The following is a 24,191-nucleotide window of genomic DNA, read 5'->3' as shown; positions in this document are numbered from 1 at the left end:
TAGGAGTCCAAATGAGAACAACCTCATGCGCGAGTTGTTGCGCTCTCCTCGCCTGACGGCGGGTGCCAGGAGAAGACGGCCGTGAGCTTTTCCACCCACTGTTCTCGCACGATCCGTGAAAGCCAATCCAAAGCCTGCTGAAAATTTGAGGGGGGAAATTATTTATTCAATTGTTTTATACTGGAAAAAAAACTGGCATGTGGATAAAAGGAAGCTCAAAGACGTGAGAATGGCAACGGATGGCAACCTAATTTCACACACATTGTCTTTTTTGTAACGACCGACAAAAGGATTTTCTTTTGAGGCCGGAAATGCGAGTCAAAGATTCGTCTCATGAGGCTTACAATGGCACCAAACTATTTGTTCTCTCCACTATTTTCTTTTGCCACTGGGGCTGAAAACAGGAGGAAAGAAACATTGCCCTCTCTCCTGTAAATTGCTTTCTCATCTAACGCAGAGGCGTTGTAAATTGCATTAAGGGCATTTGTATTTTGATACATCACTCGGTCCACGTGGGGGAAAACAGCACAGACTGCCGTTCATGTCCGGTGGGGACCCACACTTTGTTGGCTAAACCTAACCAAGTGCTTTCATGGGGGGGGTTTCAAAACGTAATTGAGTGACTTCTCTTTGGCTCTGTTGTACTTTCCGCCACCGAGTCCTGAGGGAAATATCCATTCATCTGCTAAACGCATCGCTATGTTCTCCGGCCAGTTGCCAATGTTGCGCGTCGGCCCTTTGGTGCTGCGTAGGTAGCATATGTACGGCATGGGACTTTATCAGCGGGGGTTGTTACTACAAACAACCCGTCTGACGTTGCACGCTGCGATTCTACCGTAGTAAATACATCCTCGTCAAACTACTGCGGGATACGATGTTGCTAATCGCTTCCAGGAGGCGACACGTAGGAAAAGAGACAAAAGCTGATGCAGACAGACAGCCAGGAAGAAGGGAGACAGGTGATTCCCTGTAGGGGTGGAGACAGACGTCTCGTGGTTCTGAATTGCAAAATTGCACGAAATGCCACTTTTTCATACGTCGTTTTTCTTTCGGGCGTCTTCTCCCCCCCCCCCCCCCCCTGCGTCCTTCACACAAAGTAGCGGTTATTTGATCTTGTGATATGATTACAGCAATCTACGTGTTTGTGAGGGTGTCGCGGCGTGCAAACAAGGACAGAGAGAGCGGCGGCGGAGCCGAGGGGCACAACGAGCGAGTCAGACGTTATGAGACCCCGGACGGACTCGACTGGAGATGATGGGCAAGTGAGAGATAATAAAGGAAGAAAAAAAAAGAGAAATGAGAAAGAGCCGAGACAAAGAAGAAAAAAGGAAAGAGGGCGATGCAGTGAGAGCGGAATCTGTTTGTATCAGAGGGAGGCAAGATTAGGGAGGCAATATCAGACTGTCCATCAACGTCACCGCGCTTGTGTCCTCTGTAAACCATTTCATCCATCAGCCTGGAAGGGCCTCTCACCTGTTTCACACCCAGACACGCAAAGCCCCTTTTCTAATGCCTGCTACATGCTACGGATGCTATTACCGATGAAAAATTGCTCTGCACAATTATTACAGTCTGGATTGTGGTCAAACTAAATAGTCTGGGGCTGTATTGATTCATCCTTCCGCCAACTAGCTGCGTGCGTCGTCTCAAGAGCTAATTCAGAAAGCTTCGGTGAGCGCAGGTTTAAACGTTTTCTCTCTCTGGCGAACAACGATGAAATAAAATGAATTTGAGGTGGAAGGAGGTAAGCTGATCCATCTTGCTATGAAAAGTTGATCACGTATCACTCTTCGAATAGCAGTGATGACCGAACAAGGCGAACGCGTGGACTCACCGCCCAGCTCAGCGTTCATTCCCCCGTTACCTTTCGACGAGGCGATTACAGCTCGATTAACACAAGCTGCTGTCAGCGATGCATCAAAGCTTTGAAAGTGGAGTAAGGGCTTTTGTAGGAGCTACATAGTGAGTCCGGACTGAACCAGCTGCTGCCATTACCCCCCCCCCCCCCCCCGGTCCCCCTCGCTGTCTGTACAACGGAACCCGTTTCCATGCTCAATATGTAAATATCTTCAGCTTCGCCGGATGAGTTTTGACGGAGAGCCTGTCGAGCACGAGGCGAGACTACCTAAAGGGCCCATCGGGGCCGTTCGGCATGCTGTTTTTTAATTGGTCTGCAGAACAGTAGGAGCTTTTCAGGAACATTCACAGATTACCAGGCTGAAACTCAGACAACGTCCTAATTAGAAGACAACACGCGAGCAGGAGCTTCAGCCGTCTGTCCCAAATAAAGAAGCTACTATTATTAGCTCCTGAAGATATTATGCGAGGTTTAAAAGAACTCCTTGTGGTGGAGAACAAAAAAGACAACCTTGGATAAACCGTCTTGTTTTTACAGCCAGATCTGTCTGTGTTTTTTATGCTGCTTCTCAGACAGAGAACTGTGTACATGTTTTCACTCCCGGCTTGTTCGTTTTGTCAGCATGTGAAACGCAACCTGTAATGAAGGATTGCTGCTGTTTCCTACCAGGAGATTGACTGACTAAATCTCATATTAATAAGTAAGCAGGAGCAGGTTTCTCGAACGTGTTAATGGAATGAATTCATTTCCAGATGTAATTAAACAAAGACATATCAAAGCCTTTACTCGGTTACTAGTTGTATTTTCAGATTACACATTGTTGTACAACATGACATATGACATGATTTTTAACTCACTCATCCATCATCTATTTGGATAGATAGAACATTGTGAAGTTCTGTCCTTTGTCTCCATTTTCCGGCTCCGCTTAGTAAATAATCAGGCAGGGACGTGGGCTTCAAATAAGATTTCCATCCCTGCATGATTCTACAAGGGGGAGTTTACTCATTTTCTGCTCCGGTTACAGCACGTATTCCACAAGCTCAGATGTGAGAGTTGTTAAAGAAGTGCTCTCTATTCACACAACTTGGAATAAAGGAGCCGTCGTTCATTGTGTCGTTGCATAAAGAGTCAAATCGCAGAGAAAGACAAACCTCACAATGAGGTGCTACACACGAGTCTATCGACATTTACCTTTAAATGAACGTAAACCGTATGATTTTCATGATGGTGATGTTCATTTGCTTACTATAAAATGAAAGAAGGGGTGTGTGTACGCAGTCGGAATGATGAGCAACTTTTTTTTTTTTCCATCTCTCTTGTTGTCTCCGTCTAAAACCAGCTATCAGCATTTTTGAATCCACGTGATATCTGAACCTTCTGCCTCATTTACAATCTTCTCTTCTCTCTCTTTTCTAAAGCCTCGTGTTCTCTCTCTTTACATCCGTCATCAATGTCCATTAAAGGATTGTTCATCAAACAGGCCGCACCATGTCATGCATTGAATAATGCATCGCTTGAGGCTGTGGGGGGGAAGTTACTGGCCGTGATTGAGAACCCGCTTCCCGCTGACCACCTTTAAGCTTTTACCTTCAAGATTTGCAAAACTGTTTTATGTGGAGTACGAATGAAATATGAAAATGTGAAGAAAAGAACAACGGGGCAGTAATAAAGACAAATTAAAGGGGTGTTCCTTTCCGTTATGTTGGAATTGAATGGCCGTTGCCTTGGATACCATTAATTCAAACACATAAGGGGGAGAGAGAGAGAGAGAGAGAGAGTAATAGAGAGAGAGTGTCAGCGGGAAACATGGTTTAGCATTGTGCCTCCTATTGATTCCACCCATCGCTGAGGTAATGGCCGAGACCACCTACCAAGTAGCAGATTAGGGACGCGGCGCGTCTCGCACGGACTACTGGATGGCTGGAGAGTGGCAGGTCTGACGGAGGCCGAGGTCTGCAGTCAGGGAGAAAACTCCCCCCCCCCAAAAAATGCATTCGGACATGAAAAGCCACACACGTTTAACAGAGTTTAATGGGGAAGGATGAGAGGGAGCGATTCAGAGAGACGTTCATCCCCCGTGTCGTCCTGCTGAGTCACACGGATTGCTCAAGGGAGCCGACATCTGGAACATGATATCCATCAAGCACACAGGCGAAGACACAAACCCCTTTTCAGATCCCTCCTCTTCCAGCCGGAGCGAGCTGCAATTTCCTCTCCTTAACTGTTGGTGGTGATAATTGTTATTCAGTCGGGTGCCATTGAACCACTAAAGGCAAAGATGAGGACTTTATTACATTTACATGCACTTACGGAACAGAAATCTAAACATTGGACGAAGACGTGTTGAAAGTTCTTATTTCATTTTGTTGACATTTTTTTACCGAGGGAACTTTGGGTATCTCTGTATTACTCCATAAATCCCCAAAAAGTGACAGCAGCCATTAGAAATACATTTTTGCCATTTATTTAGGAACCAAACACATCAATATGGATCACGCTATGAATGATACATGAACCAACCCCCCCTGTAAAAACCTTCAGAATGCAAATGGAAAGTTGGATGTATCTAAGTGCCACTAAAGTGGAGATTTTTGGCTCGGATTATGAAAAAAAAAAAAAGGGGGTTGATATATTGTAATTCATACATTTTGCACCACAGTTGGTTAGGTTTAAAATGTTGAATAATATCATTACAATAAGGATTTTGTTTTCTGGTGAATTTAGGAACAATATAAACAAAAAATAGACAAAGTAGTTTAATTAACACCTACATGTGTATTTTAAATCTATTATTTCCACTTATCTATAAAAGACAATAGCTTAAAGTCTCCAAAGGGATCAGCGCAAGAAAACTTTTTTCTACCAGAGTTTTCTCATAATCATACAAACGATAATGTGGAAAACATGATGGAAATGTTGCATTTATCGTTAAATGATGTATTCATCATGTTAATGTACAATATGTTCTTCTAAGTTTAGCCTATATCAATAAAACAGCGGGAATAGAGCGAGCCGGCGTGCACGACCCAGCAAGCATCGTTAATTATTTACACTTGTGGTTCTCCATGTCCAAATGCCTTCAGTATAGAAAAGCCTGTATTCCTTCAGAGTCTCTCCTCTTCTCATTGATGACAGCGGGTCTCCTCCCCCGCTGCTGCCCGGCGTGGTGTGATGAACTGTAAGTCTATTTGCCCCTGGTGGGAAACAGAGGAACACAGACCCCCCTCCCCCCCATGGTGTCATCAGGCCCATTACAAGAAGCGGCCATATGTTATTGAACTGTAGTAATGGGAGCTGATGGGAAACTGAAAACTGTGTGTGTGTCTCAGAAGAAACTTGTTGTGCATTTGCAAATACAATATATGTGTGTGTCTTTGTTACACTGCAAATCTGATTGGATGCCACGTGGCTGAAAGCTGTCGGCGGTAAAACGAACAGATTTTATTTGAGAAGCATTAGCGAGTTACATAACTAAAAACCATGAAATGTTTGAAATATTTTATTAAGGTCATTTATATATTTTTTGTATACATTATCGTGTCCAATACACAAGAAATATATATTCCATCTAAAACCATTCAAACAATTTTAGTTAAGACTGTATAATGTATGAGGGAGAGGAGATGGTTGTGATGTCATCGATGTACATGTGGTCACTTCTGGATAGCCAACTAATCCAGAAATATACTCACTTTTTATTGCCTCATTGTGTGTCCTCCTCTATGTCTTGGACCTGCCTATTAAAGCACAATCAATCACACGTAGTGAAGGGTGTAGGAGCTGGAGACTGAGAGACACAATACGGAGCTCCATCAGTGAGCTGTGGAAGAGCTAAATGTTGGGTGTCATAAGACTCCCACTGCGCCACACACACACACACACACACACACACACACACATTGAGAAGTACACACACTAATGCTCACCAGCTGCGTGAGAAGACGAGTGCCTTAATGACACTTAGCTTGAGATCCAGTCTGGTGACGCCCTAAAAGTCACATTGAGCCGAAGCTGTTGAAGTTAATGGTCCCGACTTCATGTGTGTGCACGTGCACACCCATGAAGACACACAAAAACACAATTAATTAACTAAAGTAACAAAACATTGTGGCGTGCGAAGTACTGGGCTTTCAATTAGTGAATTTGAAGTGACACGATCATTTTTATTTCGCTTGACGTCCGTGCAATGTTGGTGTGCACACCGCTCCTGGCGCGACACTTTGCAGCCAACTGCTTTTGCAATTGTGTCACGCTGTAAGTCCCCCCCCCCCACGTGCTGTATGAACGTGTGTGGGCGCACGCCGGCCAGAGAGCGATAGAAAAGCGGCATGTGTGTATATGTGTGGTGTGTGTGCGTGCCCCACTTCCTCTATCTGCCCACCGCGCACGGCCCTTAATGAGGCCCCTGGGAAGCCGTCCGCTTATCCAAAAATGCTCCTTTTCCAATTTCATTCAAAAGCTGTTCTCTTCAAGGCAGCGCAGCCTTTGAAATGCCACCGTTGCTTCGACGTCGTCCTCTCCTGCTGACATTGTCGCCATCAGATCTGGCCAATGGGATGGCGTTGGATGCCCATTTGTTGAAATGTTTCAGAAAGTGAGAAACCGCCCAGAAATGCGAGCAAACACTCGGGCAAAAAAACAAAAAACAGCTCAGGGCCACTTGCACGGCGGGGATTTTGTTTGCCCAAGCTGTGTGTTTTTTCTCGTCACTCGGGTAGCATCGGTGACGACGGAACGACCACACAGAAGAATAACTGCCCGCGAATGGGCAACACAACGGACGACACTCGGGAGCAGAAGACCAAAAGCCTCAAAAACAAAAGACAAAATGAAGTCAGGCAGTAAATGTGCAGCAGAGAGAGAAGCAACAAGTAGAGATTCACTGTAGCTTCAGTTAAAGAATGTCCCCTCCCTTCAGGGAATATCCTTTTCCTTTTGGTTCACCGACTATGCCCCTTTCTTGACATCCTGTCCTTTCATGTTTTCTTTAAACCCTCCCTGCTGGGAATTCTGCAGGTGAAACAGGACAACTGCAAGGAGTCTTTTTCCAGATGATGCTTCAGACCGAGGCACTTGAGTGGAGTGCACAGAGGGAAAAGCAGCTCTCAACTTGAAGTACTGTTTGGGGTTTTTTGGTGCGGAATTTGCGCGGATGAGATGATGTTAAACTGTGATAAGCGTGCACTCTTACAGCCACCTGCCCAGAGGGAAAGACTTAAGGAGGGACATTCACAACATCGGAGGATGGTGTTGCGTCAAAGGCCCCCCGCCGAAATGCCTAAATTGAAAATGATCCTCGCCGGCCTCAGCCCAAATCTCTCCAGAGCTCATCGCATCTGTTTCCGCTCTCAGCTCTCCCTCACAGTGAGGAAAAGCAATTCCGGGAGCATGTGGCCGCCCGCTTAAAAAGAGTCAAACGGATCGACGAAAAAAAGCACGATGGTACCGTAGATAAAGAGGACAAGCACAGAGAGTCCTGCCAGGACGCGAGAGGATTTAACACCCCGATAAGGTTCTATCGATCAGACGATTTTCATTCCCTACGCCTTAAAAAAACAACAACAGCCCTTCTTAATCTCTCGCTTCATTTACTTCTCAGTCAATCCTTTCATCGCCCCGACCATCCGCCCCAGACGTCGCTCGTGTTTGTTTCAAACTCCTATTTGGTCTTCGGAATTCGGTGCAGGTTGCAGCAGAAATCTCTTCGCAATATTGTTTATGAGCTCATTATTTCCTGCTTCTGTTATATTTCATTCTGCCCGGATGGTTCCCGACGGACCGCCGCTCCCCGCAGTCGCCTCGGTCATGCACATGTCGCGTTCCAGGCCACAAAATGGACAGCGCGTTTACTTCCCGGGCACTTGAGATGTCTCGCTGCAGACTCGGACTCGGGGGAAATCAGTGCCAGTCCCATGAATTGTTAAATTCAAGTGGTCACATGGGGCTGTGTGTTGCATGTTCATGAACTCCTGCGGAGCCGAGTCCACTGAAAAGGCAGCATAGCGATAATACATTTGTATGTGTGGTGGATGCATCTATCTGATGTGTATGAATGTGACAAAGAAGCCTCTGGCAGCGCAGAATGAGGACTGATAAATAAGGAGAAAAAAACCCCATCACCCCGTGCAGGCAGGGTAACGGAGTGTCCAATCCCTTACCTGATAATGTCAACTACACACCAAGGCCGGCTGATAAATGAGGTTAACCAGGGTGTTCCTTAAGGGGAAGTGACATTCTTTAACTCAACCTACTCTAAATCTTTCCATGAAGCACCTCTCTGTTCGTCAATCCCTCTGCGTCACAGTCGACAGCCTCTTTTTCCTTAACTTTCACGTTTATTTTTTTTGCTTCCCAACCAGTCGACCCATTTAATGAGATCCCATCTTTAGTTAAAACACCTCATCAACAAAGGTTGTTGTACCGTATTTTCCGCGCTACACGGCGCACCGGATTAAAAGGCGCACCTTCAATGAATGACCTATTTTAAAACAGTTTTCATACATAGGGCGCACTGGATTATAAGATGCATGAAATACTGCAGTCAAACGTTTTACCTGGGTTTGCGTTATGTTACGGTGACCAGACGTCCTCTTTCCCCCCGGACATTCCAAAAACGTCCTGGATTTTGCTTCGTTGGATATTTGTGTTTCTCTGGGTCTTTCACAAACTAGTTATTCCGCCCATAAGTGTTGTAAATGGCGTCTCCCTTACGTTCCACCTTCTTGCGCGAGCTCTGACTGTAGAGAGAACAGTCATTGGTTGACCGATCTCAATGTTGCCAGATACACGATAATTATCCTCCAAAAACGACCATTTTGAGCCTTTGGTACGATAGGTGCTCAGTGTTGCTGGAAATGGTGAACATTTCCAACCTGGCAACACTGAGCACCTGCCCGCCTCCCCTAGTTGCGTTGCGTACAGCCCGTGACAGCTCGCGCAAGAAGGTGGAACAAGGGAGACACCATTTCCACCACTTAAGGGCGGAATAAGTAGTTTGTGAAAGACCCAGAGAAGCAAATATCCGACGAAGCAAAATCCCGGATGTTTCCCGGAATTTTGGAATTTTTTAGGTCTCAAAAAGAGGACATGTCCGGGGAAAAGCGGACGTCTGGTCACCGTAACGGTAAGTAAGCACAGTATCGGTGGTTACTGACTACAGTAGCCGTAATGCTGCAAGCGGTGCGGCTTTGTAGTTTACCAGTCGTACCGAAACATATTTATTATTATTGTTTTTTCATACTGAAACATTTTGACAGAGCGCCTTGAGCGCCGTGTACAACCAGTGTGGATCAACCAATTGATCCATATATAAGGCGCTCCGGATTATAAGACTTTTTAAAATGCTTTTAAGTGCGCCTTATAGTGCGGAAAATACGGTAATCATTATCCATTCATTCATTGGGTGATTATGCACTTTTCAGGTACTTACTGCACAGTTGTAGAAAAAAATGCTTTACGGAAAACTTGTATTTCATAATTTTCAGCATGCCATGCTGTGACTAGTACACTACGCCTAAGATATACAATATGCCTTGATTAACGGAATATACTATTAGCATTTAGCATTTATTATCATTCTCCGCTCAGAATCAGCAGGCCTGAAAGGATCCTCCTGCCCACAGCAGCTTTTGTCTCCCAAGAATGGCAACAAACCAAAACACACAACACATCAGTGACGGTCGGGTGGATGAAACATCTAAAGGATGATACACCGGGGGAGGGGGGAGCAGGGATTTTTATTGAACATGTCCTGGAGTGCCTGCAGGAAAAAAAAAGAGGGTCGAATCTGGTGGGTTATTGAATGTAGCTGGAGTCTTGCATCATTTACAGAGTACACCGGGTGTTGGTTCAAGGATCTGAGCAGCAATACACAAAAGGGCTGGATGCATCCAGCATCACAGCAACGGTAGTCCGACTCAGCGTAGTCTGCAAGCACGCCATTGGCAAAACTATTTGAGTCCGCATTCTGCTCCCAGGGCACATCATACATGTGCACCCGTCGTAGCATCCTGAACTGAGCGCCGCCCCAGACGGATGATTGTCGGTGCTGTGGACATTAATCTGGCTGTAGAAGACCACGGAGAAGAATGACAAGTGAAGCGCTAATATCAATTACCATCGAGGATGGAGCTGCAAACTGTAGATGCAGAGCAAATTACTGGAAAAGATGTCGAGCAAAATGACTAAAACGTTAGACTAGAGACGAAAGGGACAGGGAGAAAACTCTGCATGGGCAGTCCATTATGATGGCAGGACGGGGTGAAAGGGGTCAGATGACAGATTGGGGCGACAAAGGGTGGAGATTGACTGAGAATTTACAAAAGAAGCGGATGGAAGCGGAACAAAAATGAGATGGACAGTCATTCAGGGGAAAAGGAGAATATGAGAGGCAATAAGGGCCAATTTTGAAGTGAAATCTCTTTTTTTTCATTCATCATTCTTCAGATGACGATAACGGTGGAATTAATGCCATTCAACCTCAGTTCCCAGTTTGAAAGCAGAGCCATCCGAGTAATGACATCACAGAGCCAGGATTACTAATCGGGGGGAAACATGCAGTAATCCTTTAGAAAAGTAACAGATGGATAATGAGAGAACATGTGCGACACAGATAGTGATGGTGAGGACTCTGCTGGCCAGTGATTGTTTTACAACCACAGTCAATGGTTACAGTTGGTTGATCATAGATTATTCATCACTGGGTGGGATGCTCCTGACAAGCACGACGCTTACATGAAGATTTCCCCAGCGAAATACTGTACGGTTCTTTTAAATACCACACCAATAGCTCTCCAACAGTGCTGTAATATTGGCGGCCATACCTTTCCGTCTGCACACCCTCCACCCTTCCGACTGTAGAGTTTAGTTGTTACACTCACTACCCTTTGCCAACATTTGCTGCCGCTTCTGGCTGCTCGCTTGGTTGCTTCCAGATTAAAAACCACTCTATTTTCTCACTGTAAAGAATCACCTGGCTGTAGGATCCAATTAATCAGCCATGTTTACCCACTGGGGACAGAGTCACATTCACATGGGAACGTTTGAGATCAGCACTAAGGACCCGGACTCGTAAAAAACTGCGGATGGAGACGGCCGCTATTAATTGCTTTTTCTCACCTTCGTTTTTTTTAATTCTACCAGCATCTTGTTCAATCCAAAGGCCAGTTTTAACCTTTGCACGGGTGCTGTGTCGATCCATAATTCACTTTTTAAGTAACATTGAGGTTTGCTGTTCAAGTTCCATTAAAAACACAAAGCGGGGATGATTAATAAATGTATCAAAGATAAATAAATAATTGAGAAATGTGGAATATTTAACATTAAGAGCTGGAAATCGTAACAAGTTAACTTACAATATAAATATTTTACCTGTAACTGTACAATCCAATAACAATATATAATAAGGAAATATTATTCTGAATGACCACAAAGCGGGTGCGCGTAGAGCTCTTGTCTCAGCTGAACAACTTATCGAAGACGTGCTACAGCTTTTTTTTTTTTTTTTTTACTTCAAACATTTCTCATCTAAAATGTATTGATGGAGAGCAGGATGGATGAATGAATACATACTGCATAAGCAGCGTGAGCACTGATAGCCTGCAGTGGCTGAGTGTTGGCTGGACATCAGTTGGTGTTTTTGCAGAGACGGATCATTCATTTGCATCATGAAGAATGTTTCAGCAGAGCACTCGGTGTACGCTGGGTTGAAAGGGACTATTTGTGAGCATTGTTAATGACTACTGACGGAAGCTGCTGCCCACTCCATGAGAAAACTCTATTATTTGGAGATGAGGCTTGATTAGTAATCAGTGGGATTGCACTTTAAGATGAAAATGTCTCCGCGCTTAATACCCCCCCCCCCCCCCCCCCACGTCAATTATGCCACTTCTGGTCAACGTTACACATCGATGGTTCATTTTTCAAACCAACTAGAACTTCAAACCACTCTTGCAACTTGTTTGAATTCTTCTCATCCCGCTTCCCCCCGACTGCTACTGATGGTTCCTTCCACACATTCAACTTGAAACAGGAGAATAAAAGCCAGTCCAATTTAGTGTTACATTCGTTCTCGGGACTTGTGCCAATTTTGCCAAAGTACCTCTTGTGAACTCAAAGGAAAGAAGCCTGCTGCTGTGTTTCTGGAACATACGGGGGATTATAGTTGCAGGGGCACGTGTTACATACATTTTGGGACAATGAGTGTCCCTTTATAACAGCCGCCCTGAAGGCCCCAGGGCTGTAGGAGAGGAGAAATCAATAGATGGAAAGAATGAAGGACAGCAAGGGGGAAATTAAACTCGCAGTTAGAAATAAACTCCTAACAAAGCAGTGTCCCTCGGGGGAATCCAACACCTGCTGGTGGAGGAGAAGAGATTTCCACTCAGACGCAGACACACAAAACCAAATAACGTGCGAGAAGAAGCGCCCTCGCGGTGGAATGGGACCTTTAAATACAGGGGGGGAAACACGTCGGCGTGAAAGAAGTGGCTGGTTAAAGCAGCTGAACAGTCCCGCCGCCTCTCCAGGGACTAATGACGCTGCGTCGAGTGAAAGACGGGGAGGAGAACAGAGAGGGAAAATAAAACGTGTCATTCTTGTTATCTTTAATGCCAACCTTGCAAATATAGCTTGCAAAACAAATTACCTGCTTGGAAGAAAAAAAACACACCTTCTGCCTTGTGAATATGCAGGACTTTTCATTTGGCAGCTGATGCCTTTTGTCCAGAACGCATCGCCAGCACCGGGGACAGTTGGATCAATAACTGACCAACCGGGCTTCTCCCCACAGCCAGAAGCCAGACAGCTGAGACAGAAAGAAGCTCCTGCAGGATCCGACTTGATCACCATCAAGTGTCCTGGGGCAAAGGCTGCATCACTGCTAACTTTGGTTGCTGTCATTATGACCTGACTTTGCACTGAGGATTTAATCAAATGAAATATTCATCCTTGTAACGGATACACAAATGATCACATTTTCTATATAATCAACCATTTGTGTCGTAGTGTTGTACCTATACCTATGTTGAAACTATAAACCCAGAGAAGGCCAGAATGACGGATGAGAAGGAGGAAAAGCAAAACGAGATGGAATAGACTGAAGGAGCGACGGCAGCAGAAGGGGTTTGGGGAGAGAGACGCGGTGGCGAAGAGATGCAGAGTTGAGATGGGGAACAGAAAAAGAAAAAGAAACTGAGGGCGAGGAAGTGATGGATGGAAGAGGTGTATTTGCTTTTGTTGTTCCAGCATCATTTATCTCAGGTGAACAGCCTCCCAGTGCCGAGAGTCTGTATGACAGAAATCAATCCGAGGGCAATCGTCCGTGTACTTCCTGCGACGCCCCGACCCGTCGATACCGACATTAGGAGGGGAACGGTGCTGGAGAGACACGGGGAGACGGAAAGATGGAGAGTGCAGAATAGAATGGACTACGATAAAAGAAACAGAAAAAGAATAAATGAGAGGGGAAGGGCAACTTGTAGTGAAAATCCTTTGATATCATCGCCAAACACTGCAAAGTTTGTAGCCTTTTCCTTGGTTTGAAAAATCGACCCCATGAGGAAACACACGGGAGCAAAAGAAAACGGTACTGCACGAGTTGTTTGAAGACATTTTAATGTAAAAGAAAACGGTGGTGGTGTTTAATGAATGGATGGAAAGGAGATAATTAAAGAAGCTTACTCATATTCTGTGTTTACCTCTTGAGTGTGCACTCATGTTGACAAGCATCAAGAAAAGACAGCGGGGAGTTCAGTGGTTCCAGCTAAATTCTGGGGGGGGACACACAAAAGTTGTTCTAAGAGAAACTCACCCCACCAATAATGTCCACTTATAACGTTGTACATCGAGTCGACAAGATACCATGAAATGTATTCATTTCATAACATATAGTGTCGGCAGATTTTAGGAAATGACAGACGCTGATACGTGAATTAGGTTTGTTCGTTTTATTCAACAGTGAGCAGAGCGGGCGTTGGCCAGCTCTTTCTCCTGGCACAAAGTAACACAAGTTCTGAAGGTCCCTGCTAAGATCAATACATCGGATCCCGCAACACCTGACAGGAAGCATTCCATGCGTGTGTGTGTGTGTGTGTGTGTGTGTCTATGTGTGTGCGTGTTTCTAATTCTGGTTACAGCATTGCAGAAAACAGGAAATAGCCTCCGAATGTCTTGTGAGCGTGTGTGTGTGTGTGTGTGTGTGTAATAGCATGGGACAGTCATTGGACTTCTGTCAGACCTGCTGCCCACTTCAGAGAAACAACACGAGCTCATGTGAGCGGCTGCGTATACAGCACAACACAAGGCGCACAAAGGGTGTGTGCGCTGGGTGATGCTGGCCAGAAGCACGGCCGCCCGTCTCACACCTCCGATGACACGAATGGGAACCCCACCTGACATCAGCCTCCCTTCCACTGCCCAACGGCGTGCAGATAATGGTTCCAAGGCCAATGTCACTCTCTCACACACACACACACACACACACACACACACACACACACACACACACACACACACACACACTGCCCTATAACATGAATGATGTAACCTGTATGGTGAAAGTGACAAAAACACAAACAAGCCCACATTGGGCTCCCGCCTATGGTGCTTCATTTGTCACACTACACACACAGTATGTGGCTGTGCTGAGACAGCCACCGTACACATACCTGTACCCATGTGCACACACACACACACACACACACACACACACACACACACACACAAACCATCAGGCACTCAGCCCTAAAGGAACATGTGACCTTACTCTCACATGAGAGCACAGCATGCCACGTTTGGTATATAACTACAACATGTAACATTTACACTACAGTACATATACAACTGGGAAAGATTGAGGAGCACAGACACACACAAACTAATTCTTAATCTGGATTCTGAGCGTCAAAAAAGGATATATTGGCACATTATTAATGCAGTAAACGTGCCATAACAAAAGGCAGAGGCTGCTTGTCTAAAAGAAAACCTGTATTTTATGTGACTGTAAATCCCTCGATATGCTGAGCAACGACGCTCCTTTTCGCCAACAGTTAAACACAGTCTTGCTCCCTGTTGCAGCCGCTGCAGGCACAGCCGGAGGGTCCAGGTTTCAGCTCTCCGTCTTCCAGCCAAACGTCCACTCGTCTTTCTTTTGGGTTGCTTTTTTCAAAAAAGGTCAAAGATGAAGCCAAATCCTCCATTCTGTACATTGTGAAGACTTGTATGACAATTCTGTTCACGGCCTTGCAGAAAACAAGCACGCTTGAAACCTGATTTTGACATACATTTGTCTTCATATTCGTGGGCTTGATTGCTCTCCTGATGTCTCCTCCATGATTTTTTTTCTAAGTGAGCTGATCATTCAGGAGAGTCGCATACCTGTCCGAGAGAAACTGTCAAATTCTCAGTGTTTTGAGTGCTGAAATTTCAACTGGACCGGAAAGTGGTAATTTTGTAATTATCATGTATGCATGAACACATTCCACACAAATGGAATAGAAATGTGTCTTATAGAGAAGCTAACGTTCAACTAAAAATGTTAACTTAGAGCGATGGATGCAGTCGCAAGTACGGTGCAGCAGTGGATCAGGATGCTTGGACAAAACCCGAATAAACATAACAAACAGTTCTTCAATTGTCACTTTAATTAGCAAGATACAATAATCAGAGAGTTTAAACACCAGTGATAAAATGCAAGTTCTCACATTCACACTTTTTTTTTTTTCATTTCAATTAGCAGGGAAAATTGGTTTTCACCACTAACATGAATCAATGTGCTACAAAGCGTCCGCGCTGTACACGTATAAAGCCTCATGGGAACCTAATTAAAGTACCGCTGCGAAGCTGAGAGAGTCAACGCCACTCAAGGACTTATTTTTCTCAGTTGTCATTTCTCGGATTCCTGCATGGTTTGTCCTTTATTTATTTTTCGGACGATACGTCACCAAGCTTAAGGTTTTGGCAGGAAAACTAAATCGATCGATCGAATCCTGTAAATCTTTAGAGGCAGTAGAGCCAAGAGCTATATTATCTGTAAATTAAAGCAGCATGCTTCTCTCAAGACCAAGTGCCTCAAGTAAATGTCATATAAAGTAGAGAGACACACACACACACACACACACACACACACACACACAGACACACGCAGGCACACACTCACAAACAAACCAACAAGGCTCTTCGAGACCTTTGTTACAGCGGCTTTAGCCGTCTGATCGCGTTAATGTTATTTGGATGGGCAGATCGGACGCCGGCAGACTTAATTCACCAGAGTACGGGGCCATTTTGTAAAACACCAATTACGAGTATGTATCTCATCGATCAGAGAGCAGGCTGTTCACTCAGAGTGACACGAATTAACTCATGTGTCCCCCAAACTAAGGTTTCAGAGGGAGGCGGAAGTGCCGCCGTCACGAGGTTACGTCCTCCGTCCTGCACACATTCTACTAAATCCCGCTATTCCAGCTTAGCGGGTTCTCTACCGCTGTGTGTGTATGCACGTGAAAGCTGTAAGTGCCTGTGGTAATTGATGAGATCCGGCGCTGCTGCAACGGGGGACTCAGGGCGTAGGGTTCCATTTCTGTCATTAGCTTGGATGGGTCATGTTTATTTTATATACAGCAGGCTGTAGTGTGTGTCTGTGTGTGTGTGTTTGACACATCTTTTAGGGATCGCAGCGGTTTACAGTCACATGGTGAAATATTTTCCTTCCTTGTGGAGGAAAAAAAGGCCTGGCTTCATTACGTGAAACACAAGACTTTAGGGAAAATATATATATATATATGTTCTGCACTGAATGCGTGTCCTGATGTTTAGAATAAAAGTCGATGTTATAGAAACCGTCCAAATTGTCTAAAGAATAATTCTTCTATTTATTCTCACATAAATTATGAGTATAAATAACTGTTAACTGTGTTATGTGCGGTACTCACAGGAAGAAATATCGGCTGCATGAGCTGATTTGTGTTCCGTCTCCTCTGCGTAAACAAGCCAAATATGTCGCTGAGGACAGAATGTAAAAGCATGTATTTTAAGCAGCATTATTTATAGCCTCGTTCGATCTCGTTTCAAGTGAAAAGAAACAACAGTGCTATTGAACTCGATGAGTAGAGGATGCATCAAAAGCAGAAGCGTGCGCTGTTGTCCGAGGGGCAGGTCTCCAAATGGGAATGGAGGGGGCTCTGCATGTGTGTGTGTGTTTGTGTTTGCATCGGGGGGGTTTGATCTCTTTCCTCGCTAAACAGAGCTGAGTCCATCAGCAACAGATACCCATTTAATTATTCACGAGGGTTTGCTTGATAAATACATGGCTTCCTCTTGCAGTGGGACGTAAGCTGCAGCCTTTTCGTGCTCGCATGGAGGACAAGCTGAGCTTTCATCGCGTCATTGTGGTCCTTATTGGTTGAAGGCCGGAAGTCGTCAACAGTGTGATACCTCTAGATAATCTGTTAATAGAAACACCTTTAAAAGGTGACGGAAAAGCAATCCAGCAAGTTTTTAGAAGGAAAGGTTGTCAAGCTGTGTGGGGTTCAAATGTTTATTAAACTAAAACATTTAGTTTTTACATTATGCAATACAATGAAGAATCATTTGAGGGCTGCTGAGAAAAAAAAAAATCAAAGCTCATTGTTTATTTTGTATCATTTTTATAGATTAAATTCACCTATTTGTGAATTTCATCATTCCAGTGATGCTGCTGGGAAGGTTTAGTGGTTGCATACAAATGTAACCGTAAAGTTTAACGTCTATTCCTTGTCAAATTGCCAGACTAGACTATATCCCTGTGCAGTTAAAAACTCTTTGCAAAGTACCGTTGCCATTGGTGTTTCCTGTAAATACATACAATGTAAATGTGAACATCTATGGTGTGTGTGTGTGGTTTTAGCTCCATCGTGAATCTACGAGAGCGGTTCTCCAAACAAAGTAGCGCAGCTCGTGCACATGTTTTGACTAGAAGCGAACCAGGTGTCACTTTAGTGCAGCGGACATTTCTTTTGACTTTTGCTTTGCCTTTGACTCTTCTCCTGCCTGACTGATTTGTAGCTCTCCTTGTGTCACTGTCGCGTTTATCTCTCCGTGTTGATCTGCCAAGAAAAGGGCAAAAAAATTGCTCCGCGCAAACGCTAACGCCTCCCCTCTGGTTTTGTCTCCTTTCCAGGCGGTTCGTCGCGTTGGTCCTCCCCTCCGTGCGACTGCTGCTGCAAGAACCACAAGGGCGACGGCGAGGGCGAGAGCGGCACCTCGTTCAACGAGCTCTCCACCTCCAGCTCCGAGAGCCAGTCGGAGGCCGGCTCCCCGCAGGGGACGGTGATCTGCGGGCCGGTCAGCCGCCAGTCACACCCCCGCGTCCAAACCCTGGACAGGCCGCTGAAAAAGGGCCCGGTGGCCATGCTGCAGCACTCCGAACAGCGGCGCAAGAGTGACTTGCTGCGCACGCTCACGGCGAGCTCCCGCGACACCAGCACGACGTGCAAGAAGAGGGCGGCCAAAGAGAAGCCGACGGCCGAGGAGGAGTTGGAAAAGTGCATTCAAGACTTCCAAAAGATCAAGATCCCAGAGAGGTTCCCCGAGAGGAAGTACATGTGGCAGGCCGACCTGCTGAGAAAGTACCGCGTGTGAGCCAGGAAACGGGACCCGGCGTGCAGACACATGAGGCCAAGGATCAGTTTACATGTTTTTTGATCAGGACTTTTGCAACAAAAAAGGGAGAAAACACCAAACTCTTTAGAATCCAGTCACTGGAAGAAAGGTCACCTTCATGCCAGTAGGCTTAAATGCTCCACAGCAGCTAGTAAGAAGCATGAAAAACGGACTTGTTGACATAGAACGTGTGTGTGTGAGTGTGAGTGAGTAGTTTAGGCCTACAGTATGTATTGTAGGTATGTGCCGCACGTGCTGAATGCTTCACAGCCTTGAATATTTTATCCCCGAAAGACGTCGTCTCCGAACCGATGGACCAACCGCGGGCCAGCTGACGGCTGCAAAGGTTGAAACACCCGGCCCTCTGCCTGTCATTTTAATGGAAAACCATCACCGGAGCTACAGTTTTATTCCACAGAGAACTGATTTAGTTTGTGAATGTGTGTTAAAGTGTGTGTCTGTGTGTGCGTTTGCACCCATGTGGCCTAGAGGTCATGAATACATCTGCATCAGGAACCATTAATAATTCATGCTGTCCCGACTATCACTATAAATACTCTTGAGTGCTCAGCTGCCGGGGCGGCGGGTCAATTTCCAAACTTTCAGACAACATTTTGGGGATTTTTCGACTTGGAGGATGCACAATTTCATCAGCAGCACAATTTCTTTTCTTCTTCTAACATCAGTTAAATTGCAAACTTACCCCAAGTGAATCAAACTACCTTCGCAAAGCATGTTTTTTTTTTGCCGTGGCTTTATGTGGAGCAGTTCCCAGGTTACGCTGTGATAGATAAGTGGAAGAGTGGAGGATTACATTTGACGGGGGGGGGGGGGTACAGAAGCTCCGTTTCCACTTAAATGGCTCTCGCGTTCGTTTCCACATACAAGGCCATCAATTACCAGGTGGTTTAAACCATGCTGACTGTGACACCCGCAGTGACTGAATGGGACGAAATCGCTTCGCAGGCTAAACCATCAGTGCAAACAGAAGCTTTCTACCCAGTCGGTTGACAAGGTGATTGATAGCGATTCATTTTAAAGAGCTCATAGACGTGGTTCTTGTTTACAGTAATTAATGACGCCCCTGGGTAACTTACACAGGTAGTTTGACTATTAATGTGTGCACGTGGATGTTCTCCAGGTTTAGTTAATGTAACGCGTCGTGGTAATAAAATCAACAAAGATGGCGGACTATCTTTAAATAGTCTTTTTTCATTTTTATTGTGCATTTCGAGAACCTGGTTTTATATCCCAAGTGGGTTGATTCTTAATTCAGGTTGCAAATTAACTTGTTGAACACTGCAAAGGGCAAACGCACAAAGGCAATGCCATTTAAAGCAATCCTAGTCAAAATAGTTCAATGTTTATTTAAACCGGTAGTGTTACCGATATTAAAATCTTGTAAAAGAGCACATATTATAAAGGGTTGGACGTGTAGTGTACATCTAAGGAAACAAATACAGTACATGATTCAGTGAGAATTAGATTTCAACATGACAAAATGTTTCATTAGAAACTTGCGCTATGTCCAAAGTACTGTGGAAGGAAGCTTAAATAACCTCACTAGGTCCAATAGAAAAGACAGATTTGATCAGATATTAGGACGAAATAGCTGAAAAACAACTGCAAACAGACACCATGTTTGTTGGTTCCAGTTTTTTTGGCAAAACACTGATGTTATTTATGAATAGTGTGATAGACAACAATGTTAGTTTGTGCTACAAAAATCTACATATAAATGATTGGGTTGACCAGATAAAAGTTCAGGAAGGTTACCTCGCTTGTAGAAGTTAAACAATGAAGAAAAGGAGACAATGGCATTTTCCTGGAGAAATATAATTAAAGTTCTCAATATTTGTTGTTACTTCTCTTGTGAAACTATATATGAACAATCAAAGCTTTCACAAAGCACAATATTTTAAGCTCAATTAAAAGCACACAGACAGTCATGCATATATCAAATATGTACAGTATAATATCAAAAATAAAAATACCCCAATTCAAAAATGTTCTATTATACTTATTTTTCTATCAAAAGGCCTTTACATTAATAGATTATCCAATGCCCTTAAGTTGCCCATAAAATGTATTTCCTGTGAAAAGCGGTTCATAGGTAGTAATATTTTGAGTTGTATGTATATTCAATGGTGTCCATATGTTTACTGTGGTTTATTATAGAATACAATAATATGGTTGCAATAGGTGCTGATATAAACCAACCATTTCCCTGACGTCCACACAATGAATATGACATATTTTTCTACAATACTGGAATATTACATTTTCATTTAGAAGTAATTTATCTTATGAGGAGAAGTCGAGATATGTTAATGCACACTACACGTTGTATGTAAATAAACACCATGAATCACATCCAACCAGAATGATGTATTATACTACCTGTATATATAACATGCAAATCCATGAGGTGTGGCTGCCGCATTGTTTTTAGTGATACAGTAGACTGACGCTAATGTAATACAGCCATTCTTGTTTTATCAGCTAGAGTATTGGCCCATCAGGGATGAGAAAATATATAATACACACCTATAAAATATTATAGCCTATATTTACCACTATAACAAATGATAAACAACTCGCTTTCTGAGCAAACATGGTCATAAACTGGTTGTCAGCGCGACGGAAGCCGTCACAGGCGACCGAGACATTTCAGCAACGCTGAATTGAAATCAATAAATCTGAAAGACGTATGTTCAAGCCTTGAGGAAACAATCCATCACCGAATGGTTTGCTACCACCCAGTGCAGGCAGAAAGTGTTGTGTTTGGTTGTTGTTGTTGTTGTCGTCGTTCTGGCTCTCTACGCCGGGACGTTGGATTTGAAACGAAACTTCAACTACGAACTTAAAAGGGACGACGTTCAGCTGTTTTTCGGGGCGGGTTTTATTGGGTGAAAAATGAAAAGTGTCAGAATCACAGCACGATTTCCCCAATATAAGGACAAACAACAGAATTCCAAACGTACTGACGAGGCAATAAACAAGATCTTATGGACAAACACTCATCGGATCGCTCTCTCAGTTGGATTTTCAGCTGCAACTTAAAGGGAATCCAACTGATTTTATGTGTTCTGACCATAATCTGACTGAGTTTTACTGCTGAATACCAGACTGAAGCCCCTGAAGCAGCCAGCTGCAGTTTAGGTGACACAGTGAGCAACATTGTTGGCCAAGGAGTCACAAACCGAATAGACAACAGTACAACAGGATGTGGGCTAAACGTTTATATGGTTTCCCTTTAAATTGAAATTCAAAACTAGAAACGCGTGAAAGTCTCGTGTGAGCCACAACAAAACAAACTGCACTATATAAAGCATTGTGGTGGTGTTGTATTCTTTGTTCGTGTTCCTGGTCTGAACCAAAGGAAAAATGTCAGTTCTTTGCACAGATTGTTTGTGGTTGACTTGCATACAGCACAGTTAGTTCACACTGGCCAGCTATGAGGGCTTATGATTGCAGGTTTCATGTATTCTGGCCTTCAACCGCCTGTAAACACAGGTGGAAATGGCCGAATAGGAGCATCAGGCCAGACAATAGTTGGCCTTTGGTTGATTATTGCTTTAAGCTTTCTGAGAACGGCATGCTGACTTGAGATACTGTATAAAGATTTTTCTCTTTTACTTGTAAATTGTGTTTCTGAGCGGCTAGTGCAACAGTTCAAATAAACATAATTCATATTAAGGATGAACATCTGATTGTCAAGAAAGAATTGTGGCTTAACCTTTTGCATCATTTTCTTTGTAAAGTCGTTTTTTTTTTTTACATCTGCAGTAGTTATTGGTGTGCCGCTTTTATTGAGTCAAAACTTAAGCAGAGGGATATGAGGGACCATATTTGCTCGACCCTGCCAGCCATTTAAAAAAAAAAATGTGTTGGGTTTGTTTACTTTATAAGCATCAAGGTCAGTCGGTCACGGAAATCGATCCGAGAGCATTTTCAAACTGAAATGTGTCTCCAGGAAGGCTGTTGAACACACGTAGTGAAAACGCACAGCAAGACACCCGGTGGCCTTCTAGAGTAGAATACAGCCGTTTTTTGCACAATGTATAAAGTTATACGGAAGCACAAACAAGTATTTCAAAAAGAGATCAAAAGTCAATAATCACCTTACATGCACAACATAGTCACACATATTGCGTCCTTCATGAGAGAGAAAGATGACCGCTTTTCACCTTCAGAGAACATGATATCAAGTTATTTAAGAAAAGAAGAAAAAAAAAAGAGGATGTGGAGCTTGTTGTAAAAGAATGACTTTATTTTGGTTGCAAGTACAATGTGATGTATGAAAAGGAGAGCGACTGAAGTAATGTCAAACGTGTGAATTGACGTGATCTTGCGTGGCCGTCTACAGATTTTCCTTTGCTGAAGTTAAGGTCGTGCCCCGACGTACACGACCACAGGCCCGCTTGTTTTCCTCCTGTCTTTCATGAGCCTGTGAAGCACAATCATCTACTCTGACACCACCCGACACACACACCGATTGAAACAAAGGGGCGTTTGTTTTTACGTTAAGTTGTTCTGACACTAAAAAGGAGATAAAAAAATGGTTCGGACACATTGTGAGCATGTTGGTATTCAAAACATATAACAGATTTAACCTAGTCTGTTCTTGTGTAAAAGATTATGTCGAGAGCTGATATTTAACAGAAAAAAAAATAACTTTACAAAGAAAAAAAATTGTTGATAGTGTCTGCTGTTCCTCCACAGGTGTGTAACTTTTTCAAATAAAAAGTGTGACGAAGCTCCTGCGAAACAGAGTTATTCTCACCCTTATGAAAATCTTTCATTGAAAAATGAATCCTTCAGGAAACATGATACAGTATCTTGGTAATTATGGAATTATGAAAACATGGCTATCAAATTATACAAAGATTATAAACTAAATGAATGTTTTCCGTTGACAGCCAAACATCTGTGGTGAGAGTCGCTCTGCGTTCCGGGTGTTGCCACGTCCACCTTCAGACTAAAGTTTGAATAATCTTTAGATACGAAGCATATAGCGGTTTTGAAAATGTATGACGACGACAACAATAAACAAGACATTCTGTACAGCGACCGATGTCTGGCCTTCATTCACAGTTCTGTGATCCTCATTAATCTCACATCTTTCACATCGGATAGTGGATCTTTCAAATGTATCATTCATTTGAGATTAATATTTTACACACAAGCGAGAACGAGCCGATCTGCTCCTCATAAGCGGCAAAACAGGCTTTTCATACCGAACTGCTGCATTCAAACACTGCCTACGTTTATGGTTATATTATTTTGCACTGGCTGTGGCAGCGGCCACAAACCATTTGCATGTGCTGTGTCCATTCACAGAAGAAAATTAATTTATAACTAGTGTTCATTACTAGTAATCCAGTTAAATAGAGATAGAGAAATAGAGATATTATTCAATTGAATTTCCTTTATGTTATTTGCCGTTTTTTTACTACATACAAACATACAAGAAATAAAGTGTTGTTATGTAATGAACACTATATTTGTCTTACGGTGCCACAATGCAAAAATCCTCATTTCATACGTGCGTCACTCACAGATGAAAATAACATGATTTAAAATGATTTAAACTGCCTGAAATCTAAATGTATTGCTCCCTTAGTGACCCACTCACCGTGTAGAACGGAGAGTTAGTTAACGAGTGAACACGGCCGGGTTTTAGGACACTGCA

At 43.8% G+C, this 24,191-nt stretch overlaps 1 protein-coding gene across 1 annotated transcript in view; it reads left to right on the top strand.

Annotated features, from left to right (window-relative positions):
- The window catches only part of kctd16b (potassium channel tetramerization domain containing 16b), a 56,323-nt gene extending 32,754 nt beyond the window's left edge, over positions 1 to 23,569 (top strand). The window contains exon 2 of the mRNA XM_040181830.2: positions 18,015 to 23,569. Coding sequence (XP_040037764.2) covers positions 18,015 to 18,475 — 461 coding nt within the window. The 3' untranslated portion in view covers positions 18,476 to 23,569. The remainder of the gene's footprint in view (positions 1 to 18,014) is intronic.
- Positions 23,570 to 24,191: the final 622 nt, after the last annotated feature.

The sequence above is a fragment of the Gasterosteus aculeatus genome, chromosome 7, assembly GCF_964276395.1.
Source record: "Gasterosteus aculeatus chromosome 7, fGasAcu3.hap1.1, whole genome shotgun sequence".
Lineage (NCBI taxonomy): Eukaryota > Metazoa > Chordata > Actinopteri > Perciformes > Gasterosteidae > Gasterosteus > Gasterosteus aculeatus.
Note: the sequence above shows the minus strand (reverse complement) of the source record. Positions and strands in the feature narration are given on the sequence as shown.